This window comes from Fistularia commersonii, chromosome 5, assembly GCF_037954325.1.
Source record: "Fistularia commersonii isolate RoL2024-O1a breed Wild chromosome 5, RoL_Fcom_v1.0, whole genome shotgun sequence".
Taxonomy (NCBI): domain Eukaryota; kingdom Metazoa; phylum Chordata; class Actinopteri; order Syngnathiformes; family Fistulariidae; genus Fistularia; species Fistularia commersonii.
Genome location: NC_141288.1, coordinates 2,197,607 through 2,216,489, shown reverse-complemented (window position 1 = coordinate 2,216,489; position 18,883 = coordinate 2,197,607). Strand labels below are relative to the sequence as shown.

General features: G+C 40.2%; 2 protein-coding genes across 3 annotated transcripts; one reads left to right on the top strand and one right to left on the bottom strand.

Moving 5' to 3' along the window:
- The first annotated feature begins 255 nt into the window (after positions 1 to 255).
- washc3 (WASH complex subunit 3) lies at positions 256 to 6,664 on the top strand. Its single transcript, XM_086146364.1, has 7 exons — positions 256 to 430; positions 1,086 to 1,184; positions 1,289 to 1,354; positions 2,170 to 2,307; positions 3,500 to 3,610; positions 3,690 to 3,754; positions 5,698 to 6,664. Exons 1-7 carry the CDS (start codon positions 380 to 382, stop codon positions 5,795 to 5,797), a joined length of 630 nt encoding a protein of 209 aa, XP_086002490.1. The 5' UTR covers positions 256 to 379; the 3' UTR covers positions 5,798 to 6,664.
- A 1,155-nt stretch (positions 6,665 to 7,819) lies between these two features.
- Positions 7,820 to 15,763, bottom strand: dram1 (DNA-damage regulated autophagy modulator 1). Of its 2 annotated transcripts, none has more exons than XM_086146363.1 (7): positions 15,554 to 15,763; positions 12,602 to 12,669; positions 11,127 to 11,269; positions 10,878 to 11,055; positions 8,836 to 8,891; positions 8,663 to 8,755; positions 7,820 to 8,588 (listed from the first exon to the last, which is right to left on the bottom strand). In XM_086146363.1, the coding sequence occupies exons 1-7, from the start codon at positions 15,697 to 15,699 to the stop codon at positions 8,532 to 8,534; spliced, it is 741 nt and encodes a 246-aa protein (XP_086002489.1). In that variant the 5' UTR covers positions 15,700 to 15,763; the 3' UTR covers positions 7,820 to 8,531. The 2 variants fall into 2 exon arrangements, with proteins under 2 accessions (XP_086002489.1, XP_086002488.1); XM_086146362.1 differs by having other exon boundaries at positions 8,407 to 8,588; positions 8,836 to 8,894.
- Positions 15,764 to 18,883: the final 3,120 nt, after the last annotated feature.

The following is an 18,883-nucleotide window of genomic DNA, read 5'->3' as shown; positions in this document are numbered from 1 at the left end:
CCACAGCGTTTCCGGTTTTCAAAATAAACGTTTCTCTTGCTCATCAATCTCATTTACCCCCCCCCCCCCCATACATGTTTTGTTCTGATTTTTTATCAGCTTTACTCATTTTCCATTTTTCTTTGTCATCCGTGGACAAAGGAGCGTTAGCACAAAATGATGTTGATGTAAAACTTCAAACTAAATGTTCGAACTTCCGTATTGACGTCATTACGCTGTCAGTGACGCCATTACGCTATCAGTGACGTTATTTACGCGACGTGTGGGAGTCACATGAAACGTTTCGCCACTGTATGTTTGCATTTTTTCGTCTGTTTCTGCATTTTATTCTGGAGCAAATAACGTGTCGGAGTCGAAACTGGCTCATTGAATATCGATCATGGACGAGGACGGGCTGCCCATCGTTGGATCTGGGGTGGATCTAACCAAAGTGGGTGCAATGAGGAAATAATCACAAGATAATTCCCAAAATTGTTTGTTTTTGCAGGGCTGCAACGCAGCTGTAGATAGCTATTTAGCGCAAGTGCATCGCTATAATCACTTCTATTTTGCGCAGAAACGTTTTCATGTCATGTCATGAATGCTCTGTATTCGCAGAGGATGTAAGGAGTTGCAACACAAGAGTTAGTCAACATTTTGTGAACCATTAGTAACCACTCTGCAGACCAGATCGAAACACATGCATCATTAATGCAGGGAGACAACATGTGTGCACGACACTTTCATTCATTCGTTTATTATCTCTACCATTCACACCATATAGAGACATGCAAACATTCACTCTCTCATTCACACATCTGGACAACGCAGGGTCTCCGATGACCCTGCTGCATATTTTTGTGCAAGAAGAATCCTCGCGCCCAATCTGGGACCTTCTCGCTTTGAGGCGGAAGCACAAACAGGTCCATTGTGTTCATCGTGCTAAACTGTATCTTGCTGCCTTTTCCTTGTTCAATCCGGTCTAAATCATAATATATGCAGACGTGCTTATCCAGATTTCTAGTTCTTATTCCACCATCTGCAGGACGCCGTTCCTCCTCATCCCTAGCGAGCTTGACTGAAAGAGTCCCGTGTTCTTCTTCCAGGTCCCGGCCATCCAGCAGAGGAGGATCGTCGCGTACCTCAATCAGTTCATCGTCCACACCGTCCGTTTCCTCAACAACTTCTCGACGGTCTGCGAAGAGGTTTGAGCTTCCCGTCTTTTAATACAACCTGCGTCTGCCGTACGTGACCTTGTCGGTTCCTCCGCATCCTGATGACGCTCACGCGTTTCCTCCTCCCTCCACAGAAGCTGTCCGGCATATCTCTGCGCATTCAGCAGATCGAAACCACGCTGTGCATCCTGGAGGCGAAGGTGGGTTCGGACATTTCCTCCTGAGATAGATGCACTATCACAACACAGAACAAGCGCAGTATTTTTTTTTTTTTTAAATCATTTTCAATCGATTTCTAAATTATACCGTTTGAATTCATGTCATTTTTAGATTTCATTCGATTCCGCTTTATTGTCATTACACATGTAAGGATACAGAGTAATGAAATGCAGAAATGCAGCAATGCGATTGATTAAAATTGTTATTTTAAAATGAATTAAAATAAATAAATGAATTAAAATAAATAAGTTCTTTTGTAAATTGAATTTTCAAATGTAAGCAATTTGTAAATAATGAAAACAGTATTTTTCATTAATTTTTAAATGATTTAAATTCAAATACTTTTTCGGTCGTTTTAAATCACGTGTACGCATATTAATGTTTTTATAATAAAGATTAAAATCAATGCATCTCAATTTTTTTTCATTCTGTTGTCTATTTATTTGTCTTTTGCTATCTTTTAATTGTCTCTTGTTTATATTTATACTAATCTATTGATACCGTCATTTACTGTGACAAAAGAATTTGCCTGATGGGGATCAATAAAGTATACCTTATCTTATTATTTACATGTTTTCTGTTGACAAACAATTATATTTGATGCTTGAAATTTAACTCTAAACTTTTACATTCGAAACAAAGTTTTATTCTTTTTAGGAACGACTCATTGCCTATCTAAGTGTGAATGGTACACTATTTCCATTAGGTTTTTGGTTATTATAAATCACAGCATGCACAGTAAGAAGACAAAACCTCAGATGTATAAAAATATTTCATGTTTTCACGCCCTGAGCAGCTTTCTTCCATTCCCGGACTGGAGGACGTCACGGTCGATGGACTCGGCCAGAATCAGCCTGCTCAGACCAACGGACCCACCGCTGCCGCTCAGAGCCAGGAAGAAGGTCCGCCGGCGGGAATCCTTCCATCCCCGGAGGTAGACACACACACACACACACACACACACACACACCCTGTGATTGACTGGCCTAATGACAGCAGCCCTGCAGAATAGATCACGAATGAATGAATGCATGCATACCGTATTTTCCTGACTATTGGGCGCACCTGAATATAAGCCGCACCGGCTAAAAATGACTAAATAAATATATGTGTACACATATAGGTCGCACTTGTCTATAAGCCGCAGGTGTCCATGTTGTAACATCTTTTTAAACTTTTAAACTTAAATCCATCCTGGTAACATCCACAAATATGTACTGGAAATGTATTTTTTTTTCCCTGAACAGCGCCTGTAACACGGCTGATGAAAACGATTAATAACTAATAACACAAGGAAAAGTCCATCGACTCCAGCTGATCGCTATCCCGGTCTTCCTCCTGCACACTAAAAGCGTTAAAGTCGTTTTCCTCAGTGTCGGAATTGAACGTCCTCAGAATTTCACGGTCATAACAAAAATAACAAAAAAACACATTTGTGTCTATTGATATGTCCATTACAATCCTGGATTAAACAGGTTGTCTTCATAAGATAAAATTAACTTTATTGATCTTTATTGAACAGCAGCGTAACATGTCAAAAATAGGAAAAAATTAAATGAATATGAATATAAATATAAATATAAATAGAGATACATTAGAAGTCATCCATCAATAAATAGACAGGGAAATCAACCACAGGGATAATAATGGACAACATAAGGGAATATTTTACGTTATATTTATTTGAAATGTGTGATTTTTACATTCCTTTACACTCTTTTTTTTTTCTATTTTATTTTATTACTTATTATTATTCCACAGTCAAACCCCTGAAACTGAAACACGCGTATTTTTACGTTACTTCGTGACATAAAAATTAAAACCGCCCGTAAGGATCTCTCCCGAAACATGTGTGGCGCGCAATATTTTCAACAAATTTAAAAGATAAATCAGAAAAGTGGCCTACATGTTGTTCGCACTTCTCAAGCGCCTCCACAGCAGGTAGAATTATGATTTTATTTTATTCAGCCTTTGCAGAAATTTCAAACGGGGGCGTGATACACCAGAATATTTGGAATAAAAAAAAAAGCGTGTGGAAAAAAGTAGCGACTTAAAGTTCGGAAATTATTTGTACGAAGAAGTTCGAAAACGCCGCTTCCCGCTAACCGACCGGCGATGTGCCTCAGTCCGACCAGAGCGCTGCGGACGCCGAGAACGAACGCCAGGCGGAGGCGGCAAAAGCCGTGACGGTGGCCAAGGACCCTCGATACGCTCGGTACCTGAAGATGGTCCAAGTGGTGAGGAGCCGCTCGGCCGGGCCCGGGGGGGGGGGGATTTTTTTTGCTTCTGTGCGTGAACTGGCCTCCTTTCTCACAGGGGGTTCCGGTTCTGGCTATCAGGAATAAAATGATCCTGGAGGGTTTGGACCCCAACTTGCTGGAGTGAGTTTTGTTAGTTTTATTACCCCGACATGTATACAATGAGGCAAAAAAAAGTTGTGCAAGTTCCCCCTCTTAAAAAGATGTCGTTTTCATCATCGGTACACTTTAACTGTGAGGGATTTTTAAAGAATTTATTTGCAAGTTATGGTGGAAAATAAGTATCTGGTCGCCTACAAACAAGCAAAATTCTGTCTTTCACGGACCCGTAACTTCTTCTTTAAGAGGCTCCTCTGTCCTCCATGTGTTACCTTGATTAATGGCACCTGTTTGAACTGGTTATCAGAACTCCACAACGGCCAGAACCAAAGAGAAACCCAAATTGTAGACCCGCACCAGGCCGGGAAGACTGAATCTGCAATAGCTTGGTGTGAAGAAATCCACCGTGGGAGCAATTAGTAGAAAAAAGAAGACGTACAAGACCGCTGATGATCTCCTTGGGGTCAAAATGATCACAAAAATGGTGAGCAAAAATCCCCGAACCAAAGTAGCAAAGGCTACCATCAACCAGGGACTGGAACCCTGCAGTGCCAGACGTGTCCCCTTGCTTAGGACAGTACATGTCCAGGCCCTTCCGGAGTTTAGAGAGCATTCGGATGATCCAGAAGAGGATTGGCAGAATGTCTCATGGTCAGATGAAACCAAACTAGAACTTTTTGATACAAACTCAACTTGTTCGTGTTTGGAGGAGAAAGCGCTGACTTGTATCTGAATAACACCATCCCTACTGTGAAGCATGGCGGTGGAAACATCGTGCTTTGGGGCTGTTTTTCTGTAAAGGGACCAAGAGGGATCCATGTAAAGAAGGGGCAGCAAACTTTTGGCCGAAACGGGTTCTCAACTTTGACAGAGGGGTTGGACCAGGAACACAGATAGAATAGAGGTAAATGTATTGAATCAAACACAGTCAGTATTTATGCGCCGTCCTCAGGAGGTTTACAAACATGGCTAATCGCTAATTCAAAGGCCAGCGTAGAACTTGCTTCGCTACTCGAGTCTTTAATCGCGGTTTGTTGGTGAAAACATTTCGCAGACTCCGTAAATTAGTCGTCAATCTCTGAGCCATAGCCGCCCGTTCTTGTGTTGACCGCTTGCTAGCATGGTTAGCATGCGTCGTGGGAAAGTGACAACTGACAACCGGAGCAGTTTCTCGTGTTGATAAGACTTCGGTGAAAAACTATTTTATCGTCCAGTCCTTTTTAAACACTCGGCACCTGCTGTGTACTTTCCACTTCCTTGAGACGCTCCTTTTCAAAGAAGGTTTCAAAGGGCAAAGTGGAAAAAGTGACACAAAGAGTGACATATTTCACTCCAACAATTGTCAACGTGAATGAGGAACGCGGGTATTTCAGAGAAAAGGTACAATAAATTAGATTTAATGATATAAAATGTCAAGTTCGGCAGGCCGGATTAAAATGCCAGACGGGCCGTTGATGGCCCGCGGGCCGTAGTTTGCCCATGTTGGTGGAAAGGAAAGAATCAATGGTACCATGTATCGTAAGATTTTCTGTAAGCCTTCACTAGGTTTTCACGCGCTATTGCTGGTATTTTGGCCCATTCCTCCATGCAGATCTCCTCTAGAGTGGCGACATTTTGGGACTTTTAACTTCCTCCAAAGATTTTCAATGGTGTTGATATCTGAAGGCCGGCTGGGCCGCTCCAGGAACTTGAAATCCTTGTTACAAAGCCACTCCTTCGTTGTGGTTGGGATCATTGCCATCCAGAAAGACCCGGACACGTCTCATCTTCAATGCTCTTCCTGATGGAAGGAGGTTTTTACTTATTTACCACCATAGTTTGCAAATAAATCTCTCATCGTGGAATACCTACGATGAAAACAGGCCTCCCATCTTTCAAAGCGGGAGATCTCGCGCAACTGGTGGTTGACTAAATACTTTTTTGCCCCACTGTACACAAGCTGATTTTTGACTGTCCTCCGATCCCAGCACGCCCGACGCCCCGGTGCCCGACGGCGGGGTGAAGAACGGCGAGGACCAGGACGCCGACGCGCACAGCTCTGACAGTGAATCCTCTTTCAGTGACTGATATCTCCGTACGAGCGTTCCCGCGCTCGGACATCGGCGAACGATTGAGGCAGTTGAAGTGTTCCTTTACGCGGGCCCAGGTTGGGGTTTCCATACATCATCACATTTTTGTTTTTTTCTTTTAGAAATAGATATTTAAAATGAAAATTTATCGCTCGCAGTTTGTCTTGTGCGAAAGTGCCAAAGGCGGATGGATGTAGTTTAGGTTGTAATCCTCCGGCCCGACGCACTGCAGGGGTGCATCACCGTAAAGCTAGCGGCCGACCGTACCGTCTGTAAAGCACTTCCTGTTTTCAAAATAAAAGCACGACACCAACGCAGACTCAAGGGAATTCTTTCCCTTAGGTCTTCGCGGGAAATTGCGAATTTTAAACATCTGATCGTCCAACACAACCGGAAACGTTTTTTCTTGTTTGTTTTCAAACCGGAGTTGCCTTCACGACACCAACTTTCTAACAACTTGCTTCTGGACCTTTCAGGAGGAAGCATGTTTTTTTAATCGTCTCAGTCCAAAGCGTGAAGCCGATATCTCATGACAGGAGATTGCAAAGTAGCCGCGTGGGGGAATCGGCATGTGACGCGACATTGTGTCACAACTTAACATTCACACAACAATCATCACCATGTTTGGAGAGTCACCAAGTTAATGTTTCACCTTAACCCGCGGTGAAGGGAATGGTAGTGAAGCTTCTGCGGCCTTGGTTTTCATTCGTGACCTCGTGACTGAAAGCTCGCTTCAAAATTGAAATTGGCTGCGTGAGCGACGGGAACGCAGCGGCAACCAGATGCGTTTTTGCAACCAGTTGTACTCTGATCTCAAATATTTGCAGTAATAAAACACCCAGGACCATTTGATTAGAAAAAAAAAGGTGTGTTACGTGTTTTTTATTGTTATTTTCCGCCTAACTCAGTACATCACGTCAGCAGCAATAGTCGACAAATGCAAAGGACGTCGGTGGTTCGTGACATTGTCTCATACGGTACAACACATGACCGAAGAAAAGTCTTAATCAAGATGAAAATATGAAAAGAAAAAAAGAAAAAGTACATTCTCTTCCTCAAATAGTGAGGCGTTTAAGGTCGGCGTTTAACAATCGCAGGAGTCGGCGTCAATTCCTTCCTTTTTTTTGGTCCAAAAAAAACAAATAAAACCATTCATGAAGGATGAAGGTGCATCAAAATCGTCCAAAGACGGATCCCTTTCTCAGACTTTTTTTTTTTTTACTCCGATTTCTGCTTAACTGAGCTTCAGTACCCATTTGATCATTGTACACCATCTCAATTTCTGTGAAAATATGTATATCTGCGTAAATATATATATCTTTTCTGCAGTACAGTGAAAATTAGAAGACCATGTGCGTTAAAAATCTGCATTTATTCTTTACAAAAAAGGAGGGGCATTGCGTGATGCACCTCTCTCTTCCGATCCTAGATTTTCTAGGCGTCCGCCGTTGTTATTTGTAGTTTATGAATATTAAAGCAAATTACTGTAGCATTGCAGCTATGATCGGGTAGCTGTTAGTGCTAATGGGATTATTCGTAGCAGCTTGTTAGTGGCTGTCCCTCCCGACCCCCGTACCAGCTCAGCAAAAGGTTTCTTGTCATGATGTGATTTTGGGCCATGTAATTAAATTCAGACTTGATATATATATATATATATATATATATATATATATATATATATATATATATATATATATATATATATATATATACACACATATATATATACACACATATATATATATATATATATGATTTTTTTTTTGAGGGGACTCAAATTAATTTTTTAATCTACCATTACTGTTTGATTTTTTTTTTTTTTTTTGGTGGATTTAAAATTTATTTATTTTCTTAATTTACTGTTATTGTTTTATTGTTTTTTTTTTTATTTTTTATTTTTAGGGTTTTGTTTTTTCTTAATTTTTTTACCCTACCATTATTAGTTAATTTTTCTTAAGTGATTTTTTTTTTTATTTATTTTTAATCTACCATTATTGTTTTTTTTTTTTGAGAGAGGATTTTCTTTTTTTTTAATCTGCCAGTATGTTTTGTTTTTTTTTGTGAGAGGATTTTTTATTTATTTTTTTTAATCTGCCATTAATGTTTGATTATTTAAATGTATTTAATCTACCATTACTGTTTGATTTCTTTTTTTTTTTTTTTTTTTTTTTGGAGAGGAGTTTTTATTTATTTTTTTTAACCTACCATTATTGTTTGATTTTGGATTTTTTTTTTTTCCCCTATGTTTCTTAGGAAAGTACCTCCCACAGTATTCCGTTACCGAGGGTGACTCCGTAGGGGGAGGAGGTCAGAATTTACACGAGAACCCAACGCAGTGATGGGTTTTTCGGATGGAGGACGGTGAAATTATGTGTTAGTTTCTTCAAATAAAACAAGAACACGGCGAGGTCCAGTGTACAGTATCTGCGCGACTTCTGGCTTTGGCCAACCACCAGAAATCCATCACGGGTTCAACCGGTTTTGTCATTTCCTCAAACATACGTCGTGCACGTCATCGTCGACTTCTCATATCCGCAACCTCGGGTCCGGCGCAAAGTGCAAATCGACAGGCAGGGTCAAAGACGCAGCCGTGACTTGCAGTTTTGTTTTTTTTTTTGAAAAAGTGCAAAGAAAAAAGCTGGTTCCTCAACCCCACCCGCCTGGGGGCCAAGTAAATATCAAAAATATAAATAACAAAAGTGATCTCCACATTACAAAAGAGTTCCACCGGTTCACAACGCAGGTGACGAAGACCGGTCAAACTCCGTCTTCACTCGCAAGGTGAACATCTGCAAGCAGAAAGGGGGGTGAGAATAGGCTGTAGGGCGGCGGCGGCGGCGGGCGCCGTCGGGACGCTACTCACTTTAAATTCGTCGATGTAAGTGAGGAAGAAGCCGATGAAGCTGAAGGCGAGGAGCCACTCGCAGGCGGCGCTGGCGATGTGGAAGGGGTTGAGCTGCGGGGATGTTTACGATTTGAAATGTGGCGTTCGAGTACAAATGGGAGCAAAATGGCGAGATCCGTGGTCGGCTTTACCTGTCGGATCTCCGGGTCCTCGTCGGAGCTCGGGGTGAAAAATGCGCAGACGATGGCTGCTGACCGTTCAGGAAAAAAAATAGCTAGACACCGGACCGTCCACGCTAGTGAATAAAGATCTGTGTATGGCTTGGAAATGAGAGGGTGAATGATCGTGCATCTATGATTTGTGAATGTATCTCAAAAAAGCATGTAAATGGTTGTATATATAAATACATATATGTATAACGCATGGTTGTATATCTGACGGGTGCATGAGCGGGCGAGAGGTTATATGTCCCTCCATGACGCGTGAATGAGTGAATGAATGGTTGTCTCTTACTATTGGATACATGAATGAGAGGGTGAATTGTTATATTTCCCTAGATGGCGCGTGAATGAATGGTTATCTCTTACTATTGGATGCATGAATTGGAGGGTGAATGTCTGTTTGTCCCTACGTGATGTATGAATGAGTGAATGACTGGTTGTCCATGTCTATTTGACATGTAAATGAAAGGGTGAATGTCTCTTCGTCCCTACATGACGTATGAATGAGTGAATGAATGCTCTCTTACTATTGGACGCGTGAATTGGAGGGTGAATGTCTGTTTGTCCCTACGTGATGTATGAATGAGTGAATGACTGGTTGTCTCTTTCTATTGGACATGTGAATGAGAGGGTGAATTGTTATATTTCCCTAGATGGCGCGTGAATGTATGGTTGTCTCTTACTATTGGATGCATGAATTTGAGGGTGTCCCTACATGACGCGTGAACGAGTGAATGAATGGTTGTCCAACATGTGAATGATAGGGTTAATGTCTGTTTGTCCCTACATGACGCGTGAACGAGTGACTGAATGGTTGTCCATGTTTATTTTGACACGTGAATGAAAGGGTGAATGTCTCTTTGTCCCTACATGATGTATGAATGAGTGAATGAATGGTCTCTTACTATTGGACGCATGAATTGGAGGGTGAATGTCTGTTTGTCCCCATGACGTGTGAATGAATGGTTGTCCGTCTCTTTTTTGCTGCGTGAATTAGAGGTTGAATGGTTGTCTCTTACTATTGGACGCGTGAATGAGAGGGTGAGTGGTTGTATGTCCTTACATGATGTGTGAATGAATGGTTGCCCATCTCTAGTTTGACGCATGAATGTGAGGATTATATGTCGGTAATTGACGCTAAATGAGTGAATAAATAACCGTCCATCTCTATTTGACATGTGAAAGAGAGGGTGAATGTTTGTCTCCTATTATTGGACTCGTGAATGAGAGGGTGAGTGGTTGTATGTCCTCACATGACGTGTGAATGAATGGTTGTCCAACATGTGAATGAGAGGGTGAATGTCTCTTTGTCCCTACATGACGTATGAATGAGTGAATGAATGCTCTCTTACTATTGGACGCATGAATTGGAGGGTGAATGTCTGTTTGTCCCCATGACATGTGAATGAATGGTTGTCTGTCTCTTTTCTGCCACGTGAATGAGAGGGTGAATGGTTATATGTCCTTCCATGACATGTGAATGAATATTTGTCGAACTCTATTTTGCCGTGTGAATGAGAGGGTGAATATCAGTTTGTCCCCAAATGACGTATCAATTAGTGAATGTCTGTCTGTCTCTTACTATTAGACTCATGAATGAAAGGGTGAATATCTGTTTGTCCCTACATGACGTGTGAACGAGTGAATGAATGGTTGTCCAACATGTGAATGAAAGGGTGAATATCTACTTGTCCCTACGTGACGTATGAATGTGTGAATGTCTGTCTCATTAGACTCATGAATGAAAGGGCGAGAGGTTATACGTCCTTCCATGACGCACGAATGACCACCTATCGTGAACAAAAGGGTGAACGCTCGTGCGACGCGTGACTTCGGACGAATAGTTTACGCCTGTATACGATGGGTGAATGAGATGGCGAACGCTTGTTATGTCTCCAGAGTGCGTGACAGTCCACTCGTTTTCAGCCAATCACAGCGGGGAAAAGCTGCGGCACCTCCGCGGCGAAGATGATAAGATTTCGAACATCAACGCAAACCCTCGGAAAGGATACTGGGGATAAAAACCACGAAGGCGAAGACGGTGACGGCCAGTCGGATCCGGCACATCTTCACGGAGGCTCCGTCGGGAGATACGGCGTAAGATATGATGGTCTGGAGGCAGATGTAGACGATCCCGCACAGAAAGAAGATCAGGGCTCCGATATCATGGACCACCTCCACCACCTCTACCTGGACAGAAAAACAAAGATTATTTTTTATTTCCGGAAAACATCCGCGAAGAGCCGTAGGGGAAGTCCAACCTGGAAGGTGGCCACGATGCACATGCCCAGACAGGATAGCAGCCCGAACGCCAGCGCCGACTTATTCAGAAACGAGCTGACGGGCCTGGACTCCTCGCTCAGAACCTCCACCAGCTTAAACCTGCCGTACATGGTGGATATTCCTGCGGGGAAACGTAACGGAGTCTTCTTTTCTGGGACACAGAGCTGCTCAAGGAAGTGTAATAAAAGTGTAATAAATGCTGTCAGGTGATTTTTTTTTTTTTTTTTCCTTTTTATTTGTTGGTTGCGTTAGTTTTCAGAGGATTGGTCTGAAAATGCCTGAGGAAAAATGGCAAATTATTGAGACCAGACATGCATATATGTATATTCATCATCATGTTTATCATATTCTAATTAATAAAGAACTTGATTTGTAGATAAATTCTATTTTTTTTTGATAATTTATTGGCAGCGTTTGTTTTCAGAGACTGGTCTGAAAATGCCTGGGGGAAAAATGACAAATTATTGACACCAGACACGCATATATGTATATAAATACATAAATTCTTATTAATACATAATATGATTTGTAGATATTTTTCTTTTTTTTTTTGGTAATTTAATGGCAGCGTTTGTTTTCAGAGGACTGGTTTGAAACTGACGGGAAAAAAATAGCAAATTACTGTAGACTGTACATGCATGTTTTTCTGTACATATACATTTATAGATAAATTCTGACTTTTTTGTTAATATGTTACTTTTCAGAGGTTTTGAAACTGCTGGAAAAAAAATGGCACACACACACACATATATAGATATAGATATATCTATATCTATATATATATACACATGTATAAATTCTGATTGATACATAACATAATTTATATAAAATAAATTTAATGTTTATTTTTTATTTGTTACTTTTATGGTAGTGTTGGTTTTCAGAACACTTGGGAAATGGCAAATTAATGTAGACCATACACACATGCACACAAACCCCCCCCCCACACACACACATATATATATATATACACATGTATACATTCTGATTGATACATAACATAATTTTTACAAAAAAAAAAATCTATTTTTTATTTTTTATTTGTTTCTGTAATAGTAGTGTTGGTTTTCAGAAGACTTGGAAAATGGTAAATTATCATAGACCATACACACACACACACACACACACACACACATATATATATTTATATATATGTATAAGTTCAGATTACTACAATTATTATAGAAACATTAATTATAAAAAAAATTAAGCATAATTTTTAGAAAAATTCTTATATTAGCTGTGCAAAAGTGATTATTAAAAGTGAAAATTCATGATTTGGAAATCAAAGGAAAAACCCTCCTCCATCCCAGCGTCCTATTTCCCTTTTCATTTTCTGAGAAAGCAGAAGTGTGTCAGGCCTCTGAACATGACTCGGTTTCTACCCCGAGGAAGCCCCGAGTTGCTCAACATGAGTGTGTGTGGGTGTAAGGGTGTGTGTGTGTGGAAGTACCTGCACAGGCAGAAATAAATGTCATGAGCCCAAATATGCAGCTCTCGGGTGACTTGGCACTCGTCTCGCTGGAAATGGAAAGAGGTGATGACGTTTAGCGAACATCTCGGGAGCCACATTCACGTCGAACGCATGCACGTGCACGCTTGGAACTGGGGTTCTCCGGGTTCCTCACACACTCCGAACGCACACTCACACACTCATTGGAGACCCGGATGCGTGGATGAGAGGGTGAATGGTTGAATGTCTCTATGAATGAGGGGGTGAATTGTTATGTTTCTCTATATTTAAATGAGAGTGTGAATAATTGAATGTCTTTATCAGTGTTTCACAACAGCACATATTTTACATTAGAAAAAAATCACACGGCACACCACCAAATAAATATGTCAAAAACATTTTTTAACGAATTAGAATGAAACCGTAGTCTCAATTTACTTAGCGTGAAATCTTATATATCTAATATCTGTAGATTCGTCAAGTTGCAATGCAAATTTCCCACTGATGTGCAACTTTTCCAGAACACTTTTTTACAATGTCCAAAGACATGTCATCAATATGTCTGAAAATTGTATTATTTGAGAGAACTCTGACTTGTTTTTTTATCAACGCCAGAGCCGAGCATTTCTTCTACAATGATTTTGCCGGCAGGTCGTATTAATGTTTTGCTGTTTGGATTTAGAGACGAGTTCAGCAACTTTATAGCAGCTTTCACTGCTTTCTCACTCGTCTTGGTCGTTTTCAACAACGCTGACTGTTTGTTTACGCGGATACAAGTACTTTTTATTTTGAAAATATATCACGCAAAGCGTCACTAATCACTCTGATACACAGATGCACGGGTTAATTCACTAGCCGTCGCCATGGAATGGACACGCTGCCCACATAGACATAGCAAGACACATTATTTGCGTTGGATGAATAATTTTCGGACCAATCAGGTGAAAGTGGGCATTTTTCCACGGCACACCTGATGATCTCTCACGGCGCATTGATGTGCTGCAAAACAGTGGTTGGGAAACACTGGTCTATATGATGCGTGGATGAATTATTTAATGTTTCTATATGTGTGAATGAGAGGGTGAATGATTGCTTCTCCATATGAATGTCGATATGAATAAGAGTGAATAGTTGTTTCTGTATCTGTGTATGAGCGGGTGAATTGTTATGTTTCTCTATATTTGAATTAGAGGGTGAATTATTGCACGTCTGTATGAATGAGAGGGTGAATAGTTGAATGTCTGTATGATGCCTGGATGAGAGGGTGAATGTTTGTATTTTTATGTGTGAATGAGAATAAGAATAAGAGCAACTTTATTTATCCCGAAAGAAATTGTTGTGCCAGAGTTTCAAGTAAAACATAATAATAATAAATAATAGTAGGAAATTGTATAAACAGTATAAAAAAGGGGGGAGAATAAGAAATACAAATAAAACCATAAAGTGTCAGAGTAACAAGTCAAGGCTATAAGTGTTTTAAGGTCTTTATGAATGAGAGGGTGAACAACTGCATTTCTATATGAATGAGAGGGTGAATTGTTATGTTTCTCTATATATGAATGAGAGGATGAATAATTGCATGTCTGTATGAATGAGAGGGTGAATTGTGTTTCTATATGTTTCAATGAGAGGGTGAATGCTTGCTTCTCTATATGAATGAGAGAGTGAATAATTGCACGTCTGTATGAATGAGAGGGTGAAATGTTTAATGTCTATCTGATGCCTGGATGAACGGGTGAATGGTGTTTTTATATGTGAATGAGGGGGTGAATGGCTGTGTGTCTCTATTAATGAGAGGTTGAATATTTGTATTTCTATATGTGTGAATGAAAGGGTGAAAATTTGTATTTCTATATGTGTGAATGAGAGGGTGAATTTTTGTGTTTATGTGTGAATGAGAGGGTGAATATTTGTGTTTCTATATGTGTTTCTAAATTTGTATTTCTATATGTGTGAATGGGAGGGTGAATTTTTGTGTTTATGTGTGAATGAGAGGGTGAATATTTGTGTTTCTATATGTGTGGATGAAAGGGTGAGTATTCGTGTTTCTATATGTGTGATTGAGAGGGTGAATATTTGTGTTTATGTGTGAATGAGAGGGTGAATATTTGTGTTTCTACATGTGTGGATGAAAGGGTGAGTATTTGTGTTTCTATATGTGTGAATGAGAGGGTGAATATTTGTGTTTCTATATGTGTGATTGAGAGGGTGAATATTTGTGTTTATGTGTGAATGAGAGGGTGAGTAGTTGAATGTCACGATGATGCATAGATGACAGGGTGAATGTTTATGTTTGTAAATGTGTGAACGAGAGGGTGAATGTCTGGAGTGACACCCCTTCCACTCAACCAATCACAGCAGAGATAGCCCCCCCTCCCCCCCCACACACACACCGCCACCCCGAGTGCAGGATTGATCGCTGTAGATGATGAATGAATGAATGAATGAATGAATGAATGATGAGGATCGATATCCTTTCAGATCTGTGATCGTGGATTAGCATCTGGCTAACAGGTCAGCTGGACCCGGGAGCTGCTAGATGTCCTCGCGTGAACCTTCAAGCAGGAACCACCTTCTAGCACCACATCTGGCCCAGACTTCCTCACTCTCGGACACCAGCTAGATTTAGGTTTGCGCTCTGGTTTTGGAGGAGCAGAGAAGACCTCCACCGAGCAGGAGGAGCTTCCAGGCAGCATGCCTCATATCCACAATTTGACCTTTATTTCTATTTTTTTTTTTTTTTTTTGCAAAAGCACTTCCTCCAGGAAGGAGAGTCACTGCTTCTCCCTCCCCTTTTGGAGCTCCTCTGAGAAGAACCTCCATGGAAGCAGAAGCCCACCAGAAGCAGGAGTTAAGCATGAAGCAAAAACGAAACTTAAGTCCGACCACAACTTTTTTTTTTTTAAATATATAAACTTTTAAATCTTCCCCCACCCGTGACGTGAAACTCACCTGATGTAAGGGAAAAGCGCGTGCACGTCGTGTTTGAACACCGCGATCAGGTAGGAGGTGATGAAGGTGCAGGAGGACCAGACGACCAAGAACACGGGCAGGAGACACAACCCCTGCGTGAACCCGGAATCGGACAGGGTGCACATGATCCACGCGGGGAGGGGGGGGGGGTGTAAAATAAAATAAAAATAAAAATAAAAATAAAAATAAAAAAAACACGTCTTCTCCGTGGAGTGAGGTCAGCACCAATGTCGGCTGGGACTCCGAGCCCTGCGAGGAAACCCGGCGTGGGGGTGGGTGGGTTGCGTGGGGGCGGGATATGCAAATGAATCGGAAATCCACGGGCCTCCCCACGCAGCTGAAGGAGGAGGAAGAGAGGGAGGAGCCACGCAACGTGTCTGGATCTTCTTTAATAACAGATTTATTATGAAGTGTGTGTGTGTGTGTGTGTGTGTGTGTGTGAGGAGTGGGATTAGGGTGATCCTTCTTTCTGCTGTGAAATCATTTATGTCAATAGCATCATTTGAAATCACTGTTGCCCCGGTAACGGGTTGCTTGCTTGTCAGTGACTGAAAGGCCCTACGTCTTTATGAAAATAAAATGAAATGAAAGGGTGAATGGCTGAACGTCCCGGCATGGCGTGAATGAATTGTTTTCTGTCTCTATATGACGTATGAATGAGTGAATGAAAGTCTATGCAGAAAATTTGAATTACAGGGTGTGTTTGTTACTGGAGGGCATGTGAATGAGTGAATAAACGTCTCTGCATGACATTTTGAATGAGAGGGTGAATGTTCGTCTGTCTCTATATGACGTGTGAATGAGCGAATGAACGTCAATATGACATTTGAATGAGAGGGTGAATGGCTGAATGTTTCAGCATGACGTAAAGGAATATTTTCTGTCTCTATATGACGTGTGAATGAGTGAATGAACGTCTCTACATGAGATTTGAATGAAAGGGTGAAAGGTTGTCCATCCTAATAAACTGTGAATGAGTGAATGAATGACTGTACATCTCTATATGGCATTTGAATGAGAGGGTGAATGGCTGAATATCTCGGCATGATGTAAATGAATGGTTTTCTGTCTCTATATGACGTGTGAATGAGTGAATAAACGTCTCTACATGACATTTGAATGAAAGGGTGAAAGGTTGTCCGTCCTATTAACTGTGAATGAGTGAATAACCGGGTATTCATCTCCTTGTGCCATGTGAATGAATGGATGTACATCTCTTTATGGTTTTTGAATGAAAGGGTGAATGGCTGAATGTCTCGGCATGACGTGAATGAGTGAATGAATGGTTTAATGTCTTGGTTAGGCAGAACCGAGGCATTAATGACTGTTAGGACAGGATCCACCACCCCCGCCCTGGACCAGATGATGAATGAATGAATGAATGAATGAATGAATGAAGGCAAACGTGAGAAATCTAACCCTTAAATGTGTTATTTTTCTGATTCCAAATACTCTGGTTTATCACAAGAATTTTAGCCTCTTCTTTCTTTCGAGGCAGAAGGCCGCCTGTGTCTGAGGTTTCTGCAAAGGCTGGATAAAATAAACTTATAATTCTACGTGCTGTGAAGGGGCTTGAGAGGTTGGAACAACATATAGGCAACTTCTCTAATTATCTAATTATAATTAGATCATTTCTAATTATTTCTAATATGTTGAAAATATGTGCGCGCTGCAAATGTTTCGGGAGAGATCTTTACGGGAGATTTTAATTTTTTATATCTTGAAGTAGCTTTCAAAATGCAACTTTTTTTGAAAAGTACGTGTGTTTGAGTTTCAGGGGGTTGATTGTGAAATAATGATAAGTTTAAAAAAAAGAATCAGTTTAAAAGAATATACGAATGACACATTTTAAATAAATATAAGGATGAAGAGAAGCTGTTTAATCCAGGACTGTAATGAACGTGTCAACAGACACAAATATCATATCTGCTTTTCTTTGCTTATTTCCCCTTTTGGTTTGAGCAGAATATAATAACTGGCGTCATTTCCGGACTATAAGCCGTTACTTTCAAGAAGAATAAGAATAAGATTAAGAAAAACTTTATTTATCCCAAAGGAAATTGTTGTGCTGGAGTTGCAAGAAAAATATAACAATATTGGATAATAGTAGAAAATTGTATAAACAGTAAGAAAAAAAAAAGAGAAAAAAGGGAGAATAAGAAATACAAATAAACTATAGAGTGTCTTAAGTGTCTTTTTTCACACAATGCGACTAATTTATGGATTTTTTTTTTCAATGAAAAAAGCATTTCCAGTATGTATTTGTGGACGTTACCGGTATGTATTTAATTAAAAGTTGATGTTTTTTTTCCTGTGTAAATATTTCATGTTAGAATATGTACACCTGCATATTATAGACAAGTGCAGCCTGTATATGTGCACATAGATTTATTTATTAATTTTTTGTTTGCATTGCGGGTTAGATTCAGGCGCGCTAAATAGTCCGGAATTGATGGTGCATTTTGATTTAAAAATCTAAAAAAATGTACATTTGTGTCACGTGATGGAGATGGTGTAAACCAGTATATATCTTTTAATTAGGAAAATGAAACGTACATGTCGAAAAAAGCCAAATGCAAATTTGTAAATAAAAGAATTCAAGATGTTACTGTGTCATGGCACGTATTAACATGTAACTTGGATTAGGTTTTTCATTTTGAACATCATCCAGTCAGACATTTCTAAGGCTGATGAGAAATAAAGTCGCACTTGTAGGAAGGATTCGAGCCCAAGGCTGCAGGATGAACCTTTTTTAAAAAGAGGAAGATGCTCGCTGCCAGATTCACTGGAGCAGAAATCCCCCCAGCAGACTTCTCCGCCCTGCGGGTAAAATGTATTCAAATTGGCCTTAAATGCATCGTTTGCAAACGTTTTTTTTTTTGACAGTGTCAGGCAACACCTCCGGTGAGGAAATTATCAGCCAATCAGTTTTCAGTTGGACTTTATTTATAACCATAAGGAACACAAGGTGTCATAAAACAAATGAACTAAAAGACATGGTGCACAAAAGGGTTGATTAAAAAAACATTAATTGTCCAAATTGTGTGAGTGAGAGGATGAACTGTCTTTTAAATGTCTATCAACTGGCAACCAGTTTAAGGGTGAACCCTACCTCTTGCCTGGTGACAGAGATAGATATTTTAATCAGTATTTTCAATCAATATTGAATTTAGAAACCCCTTGTTTTTTTTTGTGTTTAATTTGTATGGATGATTACATACAAAACAACATGGGTACATTTAAATCATCATTTATGATTTTAAAGTTGGAATAAAATTGCAAAAAATGAAATATTTCAATTGCAATTTT